The sequence below is a fragment of the Lissotriton vulgaris genome, chromosome 12, assembly GCF_964263255.1.
Source record: "Lissotriton vulgaris chromosome 12, aLisVul1.2, whole genome shotgun sequence".
Taxonomy (NCBI): domain Eukaryota; kingdom Metazoa; phylum Chordata; class Amphibia; order Caudata; family Salamandridae; genus Lissotriton; species Lissotriton vulgaris.
In genome coordinates, this window is record NC_141700.1 from 29174989 (window position 1) to 29195286 (window position 20298).

General features: G+C 44.0%; 1 protein-coding gene across 1 annotated transcript in view; it reads left to right on the top strand.

The window, feature by feature from the left end:
• TM6SF2 (transmembrane 6 superfamily member 2) overlaps positions 1–19320 on the top strand; it is a 42995-nt gene extending 23675 nt beyond the window's left edge. The window contains exons 5-10 of the mRNA XM_086946850.1: positions 8262–8344; positions 10047–10171; positions 12967–13068; positions 14175–14267; positions 15982–16101; positions 18010–19320. Coding sequence (XP_086802976.1) covers positions 8262–8344; positions 10047–10171; positions 12967–13068; positions 14175–14267; positions 15982–16101; positions 18010–18216 — 730 coding nt within the window. The 3' untranslated portion in view covers positions 18217–19320. The remainder of the gene's footprint in view (positions 1–8261; positions 8345–10046; positions 10172–12966; positions 13069–14174; positions 14268–15981; positions 16102–18009) is intronic.
• The last annotated feature ends 978 nt before the right edge of the window (positions 19321–20298 follow it).

Genomic DNA, 20298 nt, shown 5'->3' on the forward strand with positions numbered 1-20298 from the left:
CCTCTGTCGGACATTGCTATATACATTTTATTTCATATTCCCATCTTACGGGGTCTTTGGTGGGCTTCTTCAGGGGTTCTAGGTGGGGTTCTGGTTCTGTTCTCCTTTCCTTTATCAAGTTCCGTGATTTCTGCTAGATATTCCGCTGCTTTTATCTCAGACGTAAACATTCTGGTGTAACCTCTCCTAATTACTTTTCAACCTTGAAGGAAACAACAAGTAAGCTTCCGCACCTTGTTTTTGGAAGGGACCTATCATCTGTCTTAACTTCCACCTTCTTTCCACGGTAACATGGCAGAAATCTGGCCTAGAGAAAAAAGTATTACCGTCAGCTATCTTTCTTGAATCAGGCCTAGCCTTATCAATTATTTCCTGTCTTGCTAAAAAATTACCTAGGAAGACCAGCATTGCTCTTGGACGCTCATTCTCATGTCCCCCCCGGTTTTTCTTAATGAACAGCGGATATCTATGGGCTCTCTGCACTTCAACATCCCAGTGCCATTTTGACTCTGGAAAAGCTTCTTCCAATATCTTAACCACATATCCTCTGGGGTCCTGCCCCTCCCTTCCTTCCTCCAGTCCCAAAAGTCTCACATTGTTTCTCCTTTGGCGATTTTCAAAACTTTCTAGCTTCCATTGGAGGTCTTCCACCACCTTCTCTTGATCTGCTTTAAAAGTCTGCCATTCTGTCACCTCGTCTTCCACCCTGCTTGTCCTTTCCTCAACTTGCGAGACTCTCCCCTCGACCTCTTCCTGCTTTCTGCTTACTTTTCTTAACGACGCTTGAAGTTTTTTTGTGTCTCTCTTTGCTCTTCGACTTTCCACTCTTGCCTCAGTCTGCATCTGTTTCAGAGTCCCAAACAGCATTTCAAGAGTTACGCTTTGAGGTTTCTGTCTCCCGTCCTTTTCCCCTTCTTCCTGACCATTTTCCTGATAGGTCTCTGAGGTAGCAGAATAGTCCCATGATAATTTCTTACTCATGCTACTCCTTGATCCTCTTCCATTTCTTTTACCACCAACTCTCTTTTTCTTTTTAGTCTCTAGTTCCCTGGAGCCCTTGCTTGTATCCGAATCAGAAGTCTGCTCAGTGCAACTCCCCTCCTCTTCAGTTTCCTGTTCACTGACATCTGTAGTATCTGAACCCTCATTAACTGAAAAGAACTCCGGGGAACCTCCCCTCGTGTTTCTATCCATATTTTTGCCATTTTTGCCAATGTCCTGATCAGACTGTAGCCCTTGCTGCTCCCTTAGGCTCTGGGTACTACCCCATCTCGGCTCAGAGCACTGCATAGATTTGTTCTGTGGCCCTATCTTCACGCTTAATAAAGCGTCTAACATCTGCATGTTATTCTGCCTTTCTAGCTGTTCTAAAACATTGTCCTTGTAGCCGACGCTCTTTGCAACCCCCTTGCTCACCTTCACGGCTTCTGTGTTCTGAATCAAGCCGTCTCCCGCAGTATCGAGTGGTTGCTTAGCAACCAAGTCTTTGACGCTTGCGTCCTCGCGGTCTACCGCTGCTGACTCGGCTGACTCGGCTTCCGCGTTCGGCTCCCTTCTGTCTCGCAGGGCTCCCGAATCCGTCTGTGATATCGCCGCCTTTCCGCCCACCACTTCACCATGTTGGGACTCGATCGGCTGGAGCTCTATCAGCGGGGTCGCCGGGGACGCTCTCGAGTTGAAGGATTCCGGTAAGGTTGCCTGCAGCATCTGATCCTTTGCAAACGCCGTGTGTGCGCGAGGAGTCTTTCCTTCTGAGTCCATTAATGATTCTTTTACAGTCTTGCTTACTGCTGACCGGGTCTCTGGTCTTGCTTCATTCCTTTTCTCCTGCTTTTCGGATTTCTTCAGCAGTGCATTCTTTGAAGACCGGTTAGGAAGTTCCGTTTGTTTTTCATAGATAGGACTTTTGGAACTGCCCCCTCTCTTACTGCTGCTGCTGAGCCTTTAATCGGCCCTACAGTTGTTGATTTATCTCTGTCCACCTTGGTTCTTTGGGACATCTTAAGGGGTACTTTGGCGCCACTCAGCAAACTTCTCCAATAATTAAGCCAGCTTTTCACCGTCTTTGCTGAGAATCTCCTCAACCGGTCTGGGTTAAGTGCTTTTGCCGTACCGTGATATATCAGGTCAACCAGGACCCACATCCCTGAAATCACCAGTCCTTCCACATCCTAGGATAGGAGAGGGAGAAAAAGCGACTTCTCTCTACAGAGCTACGGCGGCCATCTTGCCCATTACTGCCTCTTTGATGTCAGCTGAAGTGAGGGAACTCTTGCTACGAATTTGCACTCTTGATGATGGAGCACAAGCCCGACATTGTTTTCCTAACGGAAACCTGGCTCACCTTAGACTCGGACCCAGCCTTGGTTACAGCCATTCCCCCTGGCTTTCAAATCTCCCGCCAAGACCGCCCAAAAGGCAGAGGAGGAGGATTAGCAATTGTTCACAAAGAGCAGTTCCTCTGCCGAATTATTGCAGAAAGCATCCCAGACTGCGAAAGCCTAGCGTTTAGTCTGGAGCTCTCGCCGAACAACTGCTTCTCAGGCACCCTCATATACAGACCCCCCGGCCCCCCAAAACAATTCCACATCCAACTAGCATGGATTGTGGCAGAACGTGTCAGCAGTACCGCCAATTTCACATTGTTGGGTGACCTTAACTTTCACTTCGATTCCAAACTAGATCACACAGCAGCTCTTCTTACCGACGACCTTGCCGCGTTACAATTACACCAACTGGTCAGCTCCCCTACCCACGATCAAGGACACCTGCTTGACCCAGTTTTCAGTAATTGTACTAATTTGACAACTAGTCCACCTCTCCCTCTCCCCTGGACTGACCATCTACTGGTCCCTTTTTTATGGCACACCCCCAGACCCCCAGCCACCAAACCCACTATAAGAATAGCCAGACCGTGGTCCCGCCTCCCTATCGAGACATTGACCAAAAAACTGTCCAGCAACACACCCCCGCTTAATGAGGACCCATGCTTCGCAAACCTTTCTTATGAGGAATGGATCACCAAGTCACTCGATCTTTCCCTACCTAAACGGAAAACCACCACAAAACGCTGTCACAAATCAGCTCCATGGTACTCTGAACCCCTCAGAACTACAAAACGTCAGTGTAGACAAGCGGAAAGGAAATGGCGCCTGGACTCTTTGCCAGAAAACAAAATCCAATACCAAAAACTACTCAAAATATATAAAGAACAAATCAAGGCCAGCAAAACAGCCTATTTCGCCAACGAAATTATCCTAGCGAAATCTAAACCCAGGGAAATTTTCCGTATCGTGAAAAGCCTCACCAAATTACCACCCAGTCTAGATGAGACCAAGACCGCAGTACACTGCAACAACATGGCAGATTTTTTTCCTGCAAAAAATCACTACCATTTATGAATCATTCCCTGCTCCTCCCAACACCCTCTCTACCGCGAGCAATTCTGACCTGAACTCCTCCCCCACGTTGGACCACTTTGCTCTTCTTAACCTCTTGACTCTTGAGTCCTTGGCAAAAAAAGTCAAATCCGGGTCTCCGGGGGACCCAGCCCCGCCAGACATCATTATGTCAGCCTCGGCTATCACCCTGCCCGTCATAATGGACCTCCTTAACTCCTCCATTACTACTGGCGTAGTCCCGCCACAATGGAAACAAGCCATGGTCCGAGCACTATTAAAGAAGCCCAATCTGGATCCCTCGAACCTCAGTAACTACCGGCCAATCTCTCTCCTTCCCTGGCTTAGTAAAATCCTAGAGAGACACATTAACAGCCAGTTGATCAAATATCTCGAAAACCACCAGCTTCTTGATCCTACCCAAACGGGCTTCAGACCAAGACATGGCACCGAAACCGCGCTCCTCATGGTCACCGAGGAATCCAGAAACATCCTGGATCAGGGAGGATCAGTGGCAGTGATCCTCCTTGACTTAAGCGCGGCTTTCGACACGGTCAGCCATGACATACTGCTGGACCGCAAGGCAAACATCGGCATAAAGGACAAAGCTTTGTCTTGGTTTGAATCCTTTTTACAGGACAGATCCTTTCGGGTATTTGATGGAACATCTTCCTCTACCAGCAGACCATCAAAATGTGGAGTCCCGCAGGGCTCCTCACTGAGCCCGGCGCTCTTCAACATATATATGAGGCCACTGGCTGAAGTTGTTCGTCAGTATGGAATTAAGATCATTTCATATGCTGACGACACTCAGCTAGTGGTCTCACTGGCACAGGAAGCTAACCATACCTCGAAAGGAGGGCTGAGGAAATGCCTAGAGGAAGTCAAGGACTGGATGTCCTCCTCCTCATTAAAAATGAATGGAGACAAGACAGAGCTTATGCTCCTGAGCCCTGCCAACTCTAACTCCCTCAGCACTCTATGGCCACCCTGCCTGGGTACCCCTCCGGCCCCAAAGGACAGCATCAAGAGCCTTGGGGTGTGGCTAGACAGATCTCTGTCCTTCGGCACCCAATCCACCAAACTGGCAGCCACCTGCTTCGGCCTCCTTAGAGTGCTAAGGAAGGTACTCCATCTTCTACCGATGGAGGCAAAACAAGTAGCCATTCAGGGCCTTATCCAGTCACGACTGGATTATAACCACGCCCTTTACTTCCCCGCCCCAGAGTACACGATATGGAGACTACAGACGGTGCAGAACTGTGCCGCGCGCACTTTGCTTCAGATTCCTCGACGTCAATCAGTCAAAAATGGACTGAAAAAACTGCATTGGCTACCCATTCCCCAAAGAATACAGTTCAAAGCCTTATGCATTGCGCACCAGGCGTTCTGGAAAACGGGCCCTCTCATCACTCGCAACCTAGTGTCACACTACCTTCCCACTAGGAATCTGCGATCCAACCAGACCTTCACGGCCACAATTCCCAAAATAAAAAAATCCAGAACTGGCGGTAGGACTTTCACCTACAATGCTTCCAAGCTATGGAACACCCTACCCCTCCACCTAAGGAAAAATCCTAATCTTACCTCATTCAGGAAACAGCTAAAAACATTCCTCTTCAATGCTGCCCAATAACGCCCTGGCTACCTCCTCTTGTTCTGTTGGTTTCTTAGCGCTTGGACGCCCCCGGGCAGCAATCACGCTCTACAAATCGACATACAAATACAAATACAATAAAATACTAGACCATGAGAGCAACAAAATACTAGATCATGAGAGCAACAAAATGCCAGACCATGATAACGACAAAGCATCGAACAGTGATAGCTACAAAATATCTGACCGTGATAACAACACAATATCTGACTGTGATAACAACACAATATCTGACCGTGATAGCAACAAAATATCTGACCGTGAGAGCAACAAAATACTAGACCATGAGAGCAACAAAATACTAGATCATGAGAGCAACAAAATACCACACCATGATGACTGCATAATACCAGACCTTGATAACAACAAAATACCAGACCTTGCTAACAACAAAATACCAGACCATGATATCAACTAAATACCAGACCATGATGACTGCATAATACTAGACCATGATGACTGCATGGTACCAGACCTTGATAACAACAAAATACCTGACCATGATGACAGCATAATACCAGACCTTAATAACACAAAATACCAGACCTTAATAACACAAAATACCAGACCATGATAACCACAAAATACCAGGCCACGATGACTGCATAATACCACACCATGATAACACAATACTAGACCATGATATCAACCAAATACCACACCATGATGACTGCATAATACCAGACCTTGATAACAACAAAATACCAGACCATGATGACTGCATAATACCCGACCACGATAACAACAAAATACCAGACCATGATGACAGCATAATACCCGACCACGATAACAACAAAATACCTGACCATGATGACAGCATAATACCCGACCACGATAACAACAAAATACCTGACCATGATGACAGCATAATACCAGACCTTAATAACACAAAATACCAGACCTTAATAATGCAAAATACCAGATCATGATAACCACAAAATACCAGGCCACGATGACTGCATAATACCACACCATGATAACACAATACTAGACCATGATGACAACAAAATACCAGACAATGATGACTGCATAATACCAGATCTTGATAACAACAAAATACCAGACCATGATAACAACAAAACACCTGACCATGATATCAACTAAATACCAGACCATGATGACTGCATAATACTCAACCATGATAACAACAAAATACCAGACTTTGTTACAATACAATACCAGACCTTGATAACAACAAAATACCAGACCATGATGACTGCATAATACCAGACCTTGATAACAACAAAATACCAGACCTTGATAACAACAAAATACCAGACCTTGATCACAACAAAATACCAGACCATGATGAGTGCATAATACCCGACCATGATAACAACACAGTACTAGACCATGATGACAACAAAATACCAGGCAATGATGACTACATAATACCAGACCATGATAACACAATACCAGACCATGGTTACAAAAATACCATACCATGATGACTGCATAATACCAGACCATGATAACAACAAAACATCTGAACGTGATAACAACAAAATATCTGACCATGATAACAACAAAATATCTGACCGTGATAACAACAAAATATCTGACGTTATAACAACAGAATATCTGACTGTGATAGCAATAAAATACTAGACCATGAGAGCAACAAAATACTAGATCATGAGAGCAACAAAATGCCAGACCATGATAACGACAAAGCATCGAACAGTGATAGCTACAAAAATATCTGACCGTGATAACAACAAAATATCTGACTGTGATAACAACAAAATATCTGACCGTGATAGCAACAAAATATCTGACCGTGAGAGCAACAAAATACTAGATCATGAGAGCAACAAAATACCAGACCATGATAACGACAAAGCATCGAACAGTGATAGCCACAAAATATCTGACCGTGATAGCAACAAAATATCTGATCATGATAGCAACAAAATATCTGACCGTGACAGCAACAAAGTACTAGACCATGGGAGCAGCAAAATACTAGACCATGCGAGCAAAAAAATACTAAACCATGAGAGCAACAAAATATCTGACCGTGATAGCAACAAAATATCTGACCGTGATAGCAACAAAATATCTGACCGTGATAGCACAAAATACTAGCCCATGAGAGCAACAAAATACTAGACCATGAGAGCAACAAAATACTAGACCATGAGAGCAACAAAATACTAGATCATGAGAGCAACAAAATACCAGACCATGATAACGATCAAGCATCGAACAGTGATAGCAACAAAATATCTGATTGTGATAGCAACAAAATATCTGACAGTAACAGCAACAAAATACTAGACCATGAGAGCAGCAAAATACTAGACCATGAGAGCAACAAAATACTAGCCCATGAGAGCAACAAAATACTAGACCATGAGAGCAACAAAATACCAGACCATGATAATGACAAAACATCTAACAGTGATAGCCACAAAATATCTGATGACAGCAACAAAATATCTGATCGTGATAGCAACAAAATACTAGACCATGACATCAACAAAATATCTGATCGTGATAGCAACAAAATATCTGACCGTGATAGCAACAAAATATCTGACCGTGATAGCAACAAAATACTAGACCATGACATCAACAAAATATCTGACCGTGATAGCAACAAAATACTAGACCATGACATCAACAAAATATCTGATCGTGATAGCAACAAAATATCTGACCGTGATAGCAACAAAATATCTGACCGTGATAGCAGAAAATACTAAACCATAAGAGCAACAAAATACTAGACCATGAGAGCAACAAAATACCAGACCATGATAGTGACAAAACATTTGACAGTGATAGCCACAAAAATATCGAATCATGATAGACACAAAATACTAGACCATGATAGCAACTAAATACTAGACCATGAGAGCAACTAAATACTAGGCCATGAGAACTACAAAATTTCTGATCATGATCGCAACAAAATATCTCACCGTGATGGCAACAAAATATCTGACCGTGAGAGCAACAAAATACTAGAACATGAGAGAAACAACATATCTGACCATGATAATAACAAAATACCAGAACGTGATGACAACAAAATATCTGACCGTGACAGCAACAAAATACTAGACCATGAGAGCAGCAAAATACTAGATAATGGTTACTGCATAATACCTGACCATGATGGCAACCTAATACCTGACCATAGTGTTTGTGCTGATTGTCTGGGTCACTGTGTCTGTGTTTTTTCTGTCCCTTGAACCCAGAAAGAGTTATCGAAGCCTGGGCCTGTACTGGCTGGGGTCTCTCATGATGAGCCTCCTGGTGCTCCTGCCGGGGAACGTCATAGGTAAGGAGGAGAACAAGGAAGATATCTGTCTCTGTCTCTATTAATCTAATATATCTGTTGATCTTGTATATCTATTATTCTAAGCTATCTAAACAATAAAAGTGGCTCAAAAACATATTCTGTGGAGCAAGTGTAATAATAAATGGAGAATCAGGCATTTATTAGTAAAGTGCGACGGTCAAATCCCATGATCTTACCGCGTTGAAGGCGCCTCCCTTGATCTCCATTGCTGACGCTGTGAGCCGTTGCATTGAGATTGTACTGTGGTTCTGCTTAAATACCGGTGTTTACAGCTACTCACACAAAAGAACACTAAGGCATAAGCTGTATATGCAGCTCTGCAAAGATGAATCTACCATTTATCACCATTTAATGTTATTACTTGGTAGTCCTACCTTCCCTAGACTCAACAATGGTAATAAGTAGCATATTACACTCTGTGCATTTGCAGATACATAGATGCGTATATGTTATGTTATATGACATTTATATAGCGCGAATCACCTACAGGTCTCTAAGCGCTTCATGGCGGTCCACCTTGTTTGGGTGAAGTATCGGGCTCTGGGTCTACTTGAAGTCGTATTTGAATGGGGGCCACAAACCAGCTACTCAAACCCATTTCATTCAGAAAGAAAGACGTTTAACCATGTGCTAAAAATGTATGACCTTCTTCAATAGCGGATGTGCTGAAAGACAATCGAACACCAGCGTTAGAAGTTTTTGTGGGGCCCGGATAAAAAACTGTTGTGGGGCCCCCTCTGATTTGTCATCCAGGGAACACCTTGCAGTTATAAAAACTGTTTGCTGGGGAAAGAAGAAACTGGCAATGCTTGGAGTCCTCTAATGGTAGAGCTGCATCTTGAAGAAACAGACTAGGATCTCATTTTTGTCATTTAAGAATATGTTGTAGCCGGAGCGCGTGTGGCAGTCCCAGAAACCTTAGGGGTTCGGTTAAAGAGTTCTGTCTGCACTTCCTGTTTGATAGCTCAGTCCAACACACATATTTCTCACCTTCCACTGGAACAGTTTTTTTTCAAGTAATCACAGAAGAAACAAGTGAAGATCTGGCTTGAACTTCAGAGTTATGCAGCCTTAAGCTCCTCTTTCTGTCTGCTTCCTCACTGTTCATCTCATGTGTTGTGTTGCCCCAGCTGCAGCCTGGCCCTTGTTATGAAATTACTTTGTCAGGTAAAACAAAGGTGGCCAGAGTAATGTGCATATGAGAACACCATGGTGTATTTCTTTAAACCCAAGAACGTTACCTTACCCTAGTTTGAAAATGCGAATTCTAGTGAATCTGTGAAATGGTGAGTATATTTTTTATTATTAATAAGAGCATTTATTCAGGTCCTGAAAGAGCCCTGCACATATCAGCCAGAGGCCCAAGACAAAGTATGCATCTAAACTGGAAACGGTCTGACTTGGAAGCATTGGCTTGGTTTGCAGCTTGCCCACATGGGTCAAGGGCAAACCTTGGGTCTGGGGCAAACCATGGATCTGGGGCAAACCCTGGATCCCTACTGTGACTTCCTGCTCCTAACTAGGACCTGTGGACCATCGAGTATTGATGTGATGTAGAATGTCTATGTGGTCCAATTGCTACTGTCCTAGGGGCAGGGGCTTTGGGTGATTTTAATAGCCTGGAGAAAGCGCTCAGATGTTTGCTCTCCTTTCATTGCGTTGTTTCTTCTTAACACTGAAGGTAAATTCGGCACCGAGCTCCGCCCGTCGTTCCTGCTGAATGTTCCGTATGTCCTGCTTCCCATCTGGGCCGGCATGAGGATCTTCAGGGAGCCCCGGGCCACCGTATACGTCCCTGCGGAAAAGGTACGCCCGCAAGATGCTATTACATTTGTGTGTGTGTGTGTGAATATATATATATATATATATATATATATATATATATATATATGTATGTATGTATGTATATTTTATGTATGTTTGTGATTATCTGTCCTGTATCACACAGTGTGAAAGTGGCTGAGCAGGGATTTAAAGTAGAGAATTCTAAGGCTTCAGATTATTGTGGCATAAAGACCGCGTTGGTCAATTAATATGATCTTGCCATTCTTTTGGGTGATGATGTTGGTGGTACTTGAACTCCAGACCACTACGAGTGGTGTTTTTGTCCAGCGTAATTCGTTTTAAAAATGCCACCTGCTGTAGAGATGGTTTTATGCTTTAAGCTGCAATATTGGCGGTATCTGGTGTTTTTTTTAACCTACAGTAGTATATTTTATCCCTGTGGTAAAGAAAAACGCCACCTTGCAGAAATTTAAGTGTGAATATTGTGCAAAAATGTCAGTGTCTGGGCATGTAGTCACTCTACCTTGCTCTCAACTTGCCTCATGGCAGCTGGATCTCTGTTTGACAGAAACTAACACCGGTTCTGCTCTTCATTTTGCTGCTAAGAATAACCATTTTTACGCAGCCCTATGTCCACTGGTCTGTTTCTGCCTCAACTGAAAGTAAAAGGGCTGCCAATGTAATCAGTTGGAGACAGTTACTGGGTGGGAGCAAACGCATGGAAATGTAATATGGATGCTTGCCTTTAAAGATTGCTATGTAGCGATGCTTATTGGTATATATTTTTATTTTTTTAATTTTATTATTTTTGTATTTCTTTTTGGAAGGATACTAAGGCTGATAAGATTTTTAAAAAATACAGGAGAATTGAACTTTTAGGTCTTGAAAGTTATTTAATTCTATATAATGATATCACACTTGTAACAGTGTTAGTTTAGTTAAAAAAATATTTTTTTGATCCGGAGTAACGGCTCAGTCTACTTACTTCAGAGACTTGCAGCGTAAGTTCTGCAAACCCAAATGATATCAGATGACCTGCAAACGAATGTAGTAGTCATATTTATTTTAAAGATCTAAATATTTGTATTATGCTTCATTCGTCCTGGACACACTGGAGGAAACAATCAGTTGTAAATGCGCATGTGGATCTAGGGGCAATCAGTGTGAGATAGACTGTATAAAGAAATTTAGCTTCCATGTGAAAATATAAATTGCAAATGAAAAGCTGAAATATGTAGATTCGAAAATGTAGGCTGAAAAAATAGAAACAGCAAAAATGAAGATTACAAAATGAAGAGTGAACAAATTAAACTTCATAAATCTATATAAAAATATTGTCCTTTAAAGAATTCCTAAATGCGGGGAAGGCCACTCCTCATTTGTTGAAGGGTGGTGCGAAACTATGACTAACTTTAGTCCTGGCATACTTGGAGACAGATTATGATGGAAGAAACTGTGTTTGTCAATATCGATATTTCTTTGTAGTCTGATATTTTATTTTTGTAAACTATACTTCAGATCGGCATCTTAGATGATCATCCCATTCCAGGATACAATAAAACCTGGCGCTGCGGCTATAACTCCACTAAAATAATATCAGTGCGGACATAAGAATGTCACATTTGTGAAATGTTAACAGCCCCTTGAAACCAATTGGTGTACGTGCGCTTTATAAGAATTGTATTACATTACTTTACAAGGGGGTAAGAGTAGAAGTTAGTGGTTGTAGTTGGGGCCAAGGAATGTTGGAGTTATTTGTAGAATGATGTAGGGTCAACATCGTCTTTGAGCTTGGAAACATCGCTTCATCTTCATTACTAATCGGTTTCAATACTCTCCAGCCAGCACCTCTCCGTAGCCATAATGAGGGTGTGGCGAGGATAAGGTGTCCACGTAAATTTGTCAGAAATGATGGAAATTCTATTTTACCAGTTACAAATGGCTTGAAAAAGATGCATGGGAGGTCAATGGATTTTTGGGACATTTAACTATTTAAGTCCAATGTAAAAAAATGAAGGAACACTTATTGGGTAAATAAATGAACAATTCCTACCAACAATTGTTTTGAGGCACTGAAAAGCAGTTCCTAATCTTGATTTACACCAAGCATTAATATCCCAAGCCGGTTACCGTATGCAGGGAAAAGTATTTGTCACGGGTGAGCTGGAATTTACACAGGGGATCCTGAGGATTTCCTCGACTTCTTTCTCCGCGTCCTCCATGTTGTGGATATCTGGTATTTACGTGTCATAGAGACCTACCTCCTAAGTAGGTTTGGGCAAAGGCAAGTTCAGAAATGGGGTGGTCTAGTATTTCCATACTCTGGTACTCTGACTGCCCAGTTTGAGTTTGAAATGTCTTTCTTGGTTGCTGAAGGCCCTCGTGACTTGCACCGATTCATCTGAGAAATTGTTTACTTTCCTCCTAGCCTGTATCTTATAGATATTGAACAGGGGAACGGTCCTATTTTGGAAAGTAATTGTTTCCTAAGAGACCAGGGCCTAAAGGCAGAAGAGCCTTGCGGTATTTAAGAAGCAGGAGCATGTGAAGCAACCTCATAGTTTCCCTATAAGGCCGTCCACCTCTTTGCTTAGAACGATGCTCAGTTCCTTACCCTTTAAGAGTCTGCAGGTCACTTATGCAGACCTGAGCAGCAATTCAGCGTCTCGGAGAGCCGATTGAATCGCACAATGCTGCATCCTGGGATTCTTTTTAGATTTGACACCCCTTGTTTTATGAATGATTGAGGTGGGTAATGGGTGCAATGTTTTCCCCCTCTTATTGCGAAGTTAAGAAATTGCTGGTTGTTTTCTCAGGCGGTGGAGGAGCAGAGTCGTGGCCTGCTACAGCGCCCCCTGGATATTGCGCTGGTGTTGTACTTGGTGATCGCAGTGGCATTTACGCTTTTCAGAGGACTGGTGAGTACTTTACTACAACACCGGCAGGATGAAAACCCTCAAAAAGCCCCCCCCCCCCAGCAGAATAAATGACCCCCACTGCACATGGTCTCATACAAAAAAACTCCTGTCTTCCCCATCTTTAAGTAGCTTTACCGCGACATTGCAACCACTCTGTCTGGGAGCCCCAGTAAAACACTGCACTCCTACTATTAAGAAGCCCTCACCCCTACACGCTACTCCCCTTCCATTGCTGAGACCCATTACAAGACTGCAGCCCCCACAGTGAAGGATCCCCCCAGAACGCTGCGCCCCTCGATAGCAAACAAATCCTAATATGACACTGCAGCCCACGGTACCGGAGCCCCAATGCATCCCTGCCCACTACAAATACGCCCCAATACAAGACTTGACTCCAGCTATAGAGATGTCCAAGCATAATACAGCAGCCCCACAGCAAAAAGTCCACAAAGCCCCACCAGCATCCCATTAGTAAGCACTCCTCAAACCATGCTACCTCCACTATGGAGATTGCATTCACAAATGGTGTTTGCGTGCGAGTATGCACCATGCATGTTAAAGCACAGCCTATTGGCTTTGCCAATGCTAGGGAAGATGATTGTTCTATGTATTGAATGCATATAGGAGATTAAGAGCTGATTTTGTGACAAACTGTGTGAATAGTGAGTGTACTTTATATATGTGATATAGTTCCTTATGCATTCCACTGGAGGCACTTACTAGAGGACGGAAGGTGAAACCTAACCGGTCATCGACGTAAGTTTTAAAGAATAGGTAACAAAAGGTCATGCAGACAGCAGCCAAGCCAGACCTAAAAATGCATGCTTTTTGGGAGTTGTGGTCTAGGTTTAAGTCTGTTCAAACTCTTGGATAAAAGCACCACATAGTTATTAACATAACAAGTCTAGAGCATGGCATCCCCTGGTAATCCTGCTAGAAACACTGTTCCACACTGTGAAATCCTCCATCGCGAAAGGCTTTCCAAAACAACTGTAGCTCACTTCACCGTGCTTTGGTCTGTAACTTTTATTGTAATTTGTCCATTTATTAGATTGCGTCTTCTATCCACCCACTCACAAACTGACCTCTAGTCTCTGTCTCCGCAGGTGGTCTTGGACTGTCCCTCGGATTCCTGCTTTAACTACATTTACCAGTACGAGCCGTACCTGAAGGATCCCGTGGCGTACCCCAAAATGCAGGTAAGTGCACCGGTGCCAACCCGCAGCCTCATATTGTGCCAGTGGCATCCTCATCCACGCTTGTCTAAGGGTGGAGCTGCTGGTGCGGCTGGACTGGCCTATGTTACCTTGATGAGGGTTAGTGGTAGTCCAGCGCCTCTGAAAGGCGTATGGGTGAAAGGAAATTAAAGAAGGCCATGTGTATTGTCAACTGTGATTGGTAGCAACGTTTTTCGTTCCTCCTCTACGCCCACTTCATCCTCTCCCTGACTAACGACCATCAAAGACCAGTTCCAAAGATGCGTGAAAGATGTGACCGTCTGAAGGACCAACAACTGTCTCAAACTCAACACAGACCAAAGATCTCATCTTGGGAAAAGTAAAGGACACCCTCTGGAACAATAAACGGTGACCATCTGAGTTGAGCCAAACCCACGAACATGCCCACAACCTCAGCATCATCCTCAACAGCCATCTTTCCATGGAGGAGCAGGCCCGTGCCGTCTCCTCAACTTGCTTCCTCCGTATGCTCAGGAAGGGCTTCAGATTGCTCCCACCCAACACCAGGTGTACCGGCACGCAAGCTCTCGTTACCAGCAGACTTGACTACGGCAACTTCCTCTACATAGAAACCACCACCAAACTCATGAGGAAACTCCAGATTATCCAGAACACAGCAGCCAGAATCCTCCTCAACCTCACCAGACAGATGTACATCACCACCACCTCAGGAAACTCCACTGGTTACCAGTTGCGAAGAGATGGCAGTTCAAGCTGCTCACCCACGATTACAAGGCACTACACAACGAAGGACCGGCCTACCTCAACAAACGAGTGGATTTCCACCAACACAGCAGAGAACTCCGTTCCAGATCCCTGTCCCTAGCAGCTTCCCAACGCATGCGCCGGGCAAACCGAGGAGGTCACTCCTTCTTCCACCTGTTGGCGTGGTACAACCTCCCCCTGGACCTCAGAGCCTCACCTCTGCTCCAGCAGTTCAGGAAGAACCAATAGCAACTGGCAGCGCCATCCTGCAGCAGGATCCCACAGCGCCTCGAGACCCTCACGGGTGAAGCAGCCGTGCTTAACAAATCCTGATTTTATTTTATTTGGGTGTTAGTACTGCAGGGGTCGAAATAGGTACCAATCACCCGGAACTGACTTCCGCTGCTTTTTTCTTAATGGTAAGACCTGTGGTCCTCAGTATTGCTAAAGAAGCTTGCGCTGTACTATTTTGAAGGAGGTGTCTTGAAACTGGCAGCTTTTATGTTTCTTGAAGTTTATCTGCAAAGGTGCCGACACTTGTTGTACTCCACTCCATAGGAACAGGGCCTCGGACAGTAGGCATGGTACATCCAGCCTGTTGCACAACAAGTAGGCAAATCCACTGTTTGCCAATGCTAGGTGTTTGGGGGGAAAAACTCTGAAAATAATGCAAACTGTTTATAAAAGTGTGCACAATGCTTTGTAAAATCTTTCAGGGATCTTTGTAAAATTGTAGAGAAATACTTATGAAATATTGCGGACTTACTTCTAACAGTAAAGATATGTAAATAAAAGGATACAAGGTTCTTTCTGTGAGTGTGCACACTTTATGTAAATTTACACAGCTGTATCTGAAAGTGCACAGAGGTCTTGAGGGCAGACATGTTCTCATGAGTTTGAAGGCACGTTGCCAGACTTCTAAGCGCTGCATGGATGCTATGAGCCTCTCTGACTGTGTACTTCCCCACAGATGCTGGTCTACATGTTCTATGCACTCCCTGTCTTCTGCCTCTGTCTGTACGGATTGGTCCAGCCCGGCTGCACCTGGATGCTCGACTGGACCCTGGTTCTTGCTGGGGCTATTGCGCAGGTAAGCAGAGGCCACTGAGCCTGGGCATTCACTCCCCTGGTGCTGGTGGCCCCAGAACCTGACTGCTCCTGTGAGATGCAGGCACCAGCTTTGTGAGGTAGGTAGATAACATTTAATGGTACACGTGATGTCACAGAGATCTAAAGCCCATGGAGGTTGCATACTTGCACACTATCCACTTTTTGTAATCTAACATCTCTGAATGAGTGACGGGTGCTGGCTGAATGGGCAGCATTAGACTGACAGAACCATTTACTTTAGTGCTGATAACAGTAAAAATGTATGACAATCCGTAATTGGATTTGTATTTAATTGGCGTAAATGTCCATACATTATCTGCAGTCCTTCTTTGACTGGTCTGTTATTTAGCCTTTTTATCTATGTTTCCTTTACAATTCATGGAGATTAAATTACTCCTCTTTATGACACTGATTCTTACCCATTCCCTCTGAATCTTTCCACCAAATTCAGCCCAAGGGCACCCATGCTTGGTATATAAGCAATAAAATCCAACATATTCAGTGCTCCCTTGTCGAACACGAATAGTTCTTTAAGTTAAGGTTGCAGGTTGGAGGTTCCAACTGGACTATACTTATGCAATGAAAATAGACCATGTATAAAACAAAAAAATCTTAATATGATAAACATAAACAACAATTTGAACAAGAAAAGTAATGCCATAGTGCATGTTGCTGGTTGAGGAAAGCGATGGGGTAGCTACTTAAGTTCACAAAAAGCATTTATATGTTCAAATTCTTTCGTTAAGTTGAATTGTAGCTAGCTTTGATATCACTATTTCATCACTTCTACACGTTTCGCCCATGATTGTGTGCTGCCAGCTGAACCTTCTTCAGGAGGCATCACATTCCATGTTACATGATTAGAATTTTTACTGGAACCTGTTGTTTTCTCTGATTTCTGTGTGAACGTTTTAAATATGTCGAACTTGCAAATTAATGAGAGAAAATCAAAGAGGGCACTGTGACTATTCATCAACTTGATTTGTTTTCTTGGATAAAGCTGTTGCATTTTAGAGCAACTGTAAGTGCACATTTACTGCATGTTGATGCCATAAATAGAAAACATTGTTACTGACTGTACACCATATTTGAACTTCTGCAAACAATTCTTACATTTCTTTGTTTAAAATGAGTCCCCTTTGACAACACACGTATCTGTATTAGTGGGGAGAGTTGATGCAAATGGTTTATGATTTTTCAAATAGATTCTTTACATGGAGAGTGTCTTTCAGATGATCATACCTCACTAGTCGTTCTGTTTTGTTTGCTCGATGAACAGTGCGGGAGCCCGTTCACAAAGTCATTTATGAGTTTGGGAAGTAATACCCTTACAGGATTATTTTGTGGTCATAACTCTCATGGCCTCCTAGCCTTTCCCTAAACTAATTTTTCTGTTTTGGTGCCTTCCTTTTTAATGATCACGCTTACAACACACATGAAAAACATTTGTCATGCTTGCGCCAGTCTAAACTATGGGACCAATTTACAAAGACATTTTATGAGTATGTGAAGTAAAACTACAGGAGTGCTACGTCATGTACTCGTATATGGCTTTGCAAATTGTCCCCTGTAGACTCTTTGTGGTATCCAGGTCTACGCCATCTTGCATGTTCCTTATACTCCAGGGCCCTCGTTGCATTGTAGAATGTCTCCTGAACTAGCTATTAGCAAGCTCCGTGCTCTAGTTACTCCCCTGCTACATTCAGCCTCTTTAATAATACAACTAACGTATATTACACTTCGTTTAGTCTTGCTCAAAGAAAACACAAAGCCACTTCTCACTACAAGCTCCTAGCTAAATCTGCTGCTTTGAAGTATACTCTGTTTTGCTTCCACCAGGCATCTGTAAATATGTTGTGTTAATTTGCTTCTAATTCTGTATTTTTAGGCTCAATTTTCACATGTCGGTGCTTCTTTACATCGACGCACCCCCTACACGTACCGCGTTCCTGCTGAAACTTGGTGGCTGTTCCTTATCTCCAACGCCCTATACGCCCTCGGCCCACATCTCCTGGCCTACCGCTGTCTCCGCAATCCAGGGTTCTTCGTCAGCACCGCACCAGGTGTGCAGGACAATGACAAAAAACAAAAATAAAGCAGGGTATCGGAGGTGACGAAGAGATAAAAAAGCAAAATGAGAACAATTTCCGGCAGTCAAGTGCATCCTGGTCTTGAATGTTTATAAACAGGTCTTGGTATTGAATGTTTCAGCCCTGGTGTGTTAATCCTGTGTTTCAAGTGTCAAAAGTCTGTTTTTGTAAAAAACAATATATACATTTAAAAAAAAATACTATCTTGAAATTTTTTTACCATTATTTCAATTTCTTTCATCCAAAGTTTCTTGCTTATCTACTAGCTGATTGTGTTTCGTTGCTTAGTTCCGTATGAGGCTGCAAACCCGCCTTGAGCACTTGTGCAACTATTCAACTACGACTCCGAATTGGATTTGTAACATAAACCCGACAGGAGCCTCTAAGGCATCTTCCTGGTTTAACTCCTACGCCTGGTCCCTTTTCTTCGGAATAGATCCTGATGTGGCTTTCAGGGCCCTGGTGAAGAAGGAAGAACTGATGGACGGTTCCAACTCTGGCCTTTCTTGCAGAATCTGAAACTAGCTGCTGCCCACCGACTTCACATTCATCCGCCCTGGCCCTCTTCCCATCCATCATCAATGGTTGCAGCGCCCGCCATGCTGCCATTTTTGGATCCCACCATAGAATCCTTGAACATTGTCCAGTACACCGCTGCCTGACCTGGTCACCAATCAGAGGACATTGGACCACTTCACCCTTGCACTTAATCCCTTAATTATTTCTGACTCGCTATTGGAAGTCAACCCAGATCTGTTTCATTAGCACACGTCACTACTCCCCGAGGGCTGAAAATGTGCAGAAGTCAAAGCCCCACTAAAGAAACCATCGGCAAACCCCATCAAACTCAACCGCTATCACCTGATCTTTCTGCTCCCGTTCCTGGCCAAAGTATTAGAAAAAGCCATCAAACGACACATTTCCTCACATCTGATAGGGAACCTCCTACAGACTCCTCCTAATCCGTATTACGCAGCAACCAAACCACCGAGACAGCCTTCGTTGCTGCATCATCTGAGCCCTACTCGACCGAGGAGGGACCGTGACTCTGATCCTCCTAGACCTCTCTGCCGCTTTCGATATGGTCATCCATCACACACTCATCCCAAGGCTGCTCAACATGGGCTTCCAAGAAGCCGCTCTCAGGTGGATCACCTCTTTCCTCACAAAACGCAAAAAGTCTGCCCACCCTTCACCTCCAAACCCAAGGAAATAATCTGTGGAGTACCCCAAGGATTCTCACTCTGCCCCACCCCCTTCAACACTTACAATACCTTTGGCAAACATTGTCAAAACCCACAGACTCCAAATCCTTTCCTATGCAGTCAACATACAAGTCATCTTCTTTCTCTCTCAAGACACCACCTAGACCAATTTTCACAACTGCATGACCAACGTCGCAAACTGGATGAAGGACAACTGTCTTGCCCGTGGTGAGCTTCAGGCAGAAGTACTAATCCTAGGAAACAAATGCTCCCCATGGGACGCATCCTGTCAGCTCTCAGAACTAGGACCTACTCAGATTCCCACTGACCACTCTAAGAACCTAGATATCATTCTGGACTACAAGCTAGCCATGATGACTTAGGTCAACTCCGTCTCCTCCTCCTCCTGTTTCTTCATCCTCCATGCTTTGTAAGATATTCTAATGGTTACCCTGAAGCTTAAGACGTACCATCACCCAGGCCCTCATCTCCACCTGACTGGGTTATGACAACGCTGTCTACGCAGCTCACCTCCTCTGATTAGAGACCATACAGAACACAGCAGCAAGACTCGTCCTGGAACTCCCTAAGTAAACCCGCGTCCCCTCCAATCTCCGGGAACTCCACTGGATCCCTGTACAGAAAAGATGCCAGTTGAAGCTCCTGACCCACGCATACAAGGCTCTAAACAACTGCGGACCCCCTTACTGGAACCACCGCCTAAACTTCCATCAGCCCACCAGACGCCTCCGCTCCACTTCTCTCTCTAATCCTCACCCACTACATCCAACTCCGCAGATGCGGAAGTTGCTCCTTCTACCTAGCAACGCAGACGTGGAACGAGCTACCCTCCTCTTCAAACCTCCCCATCTATTCCAGAGT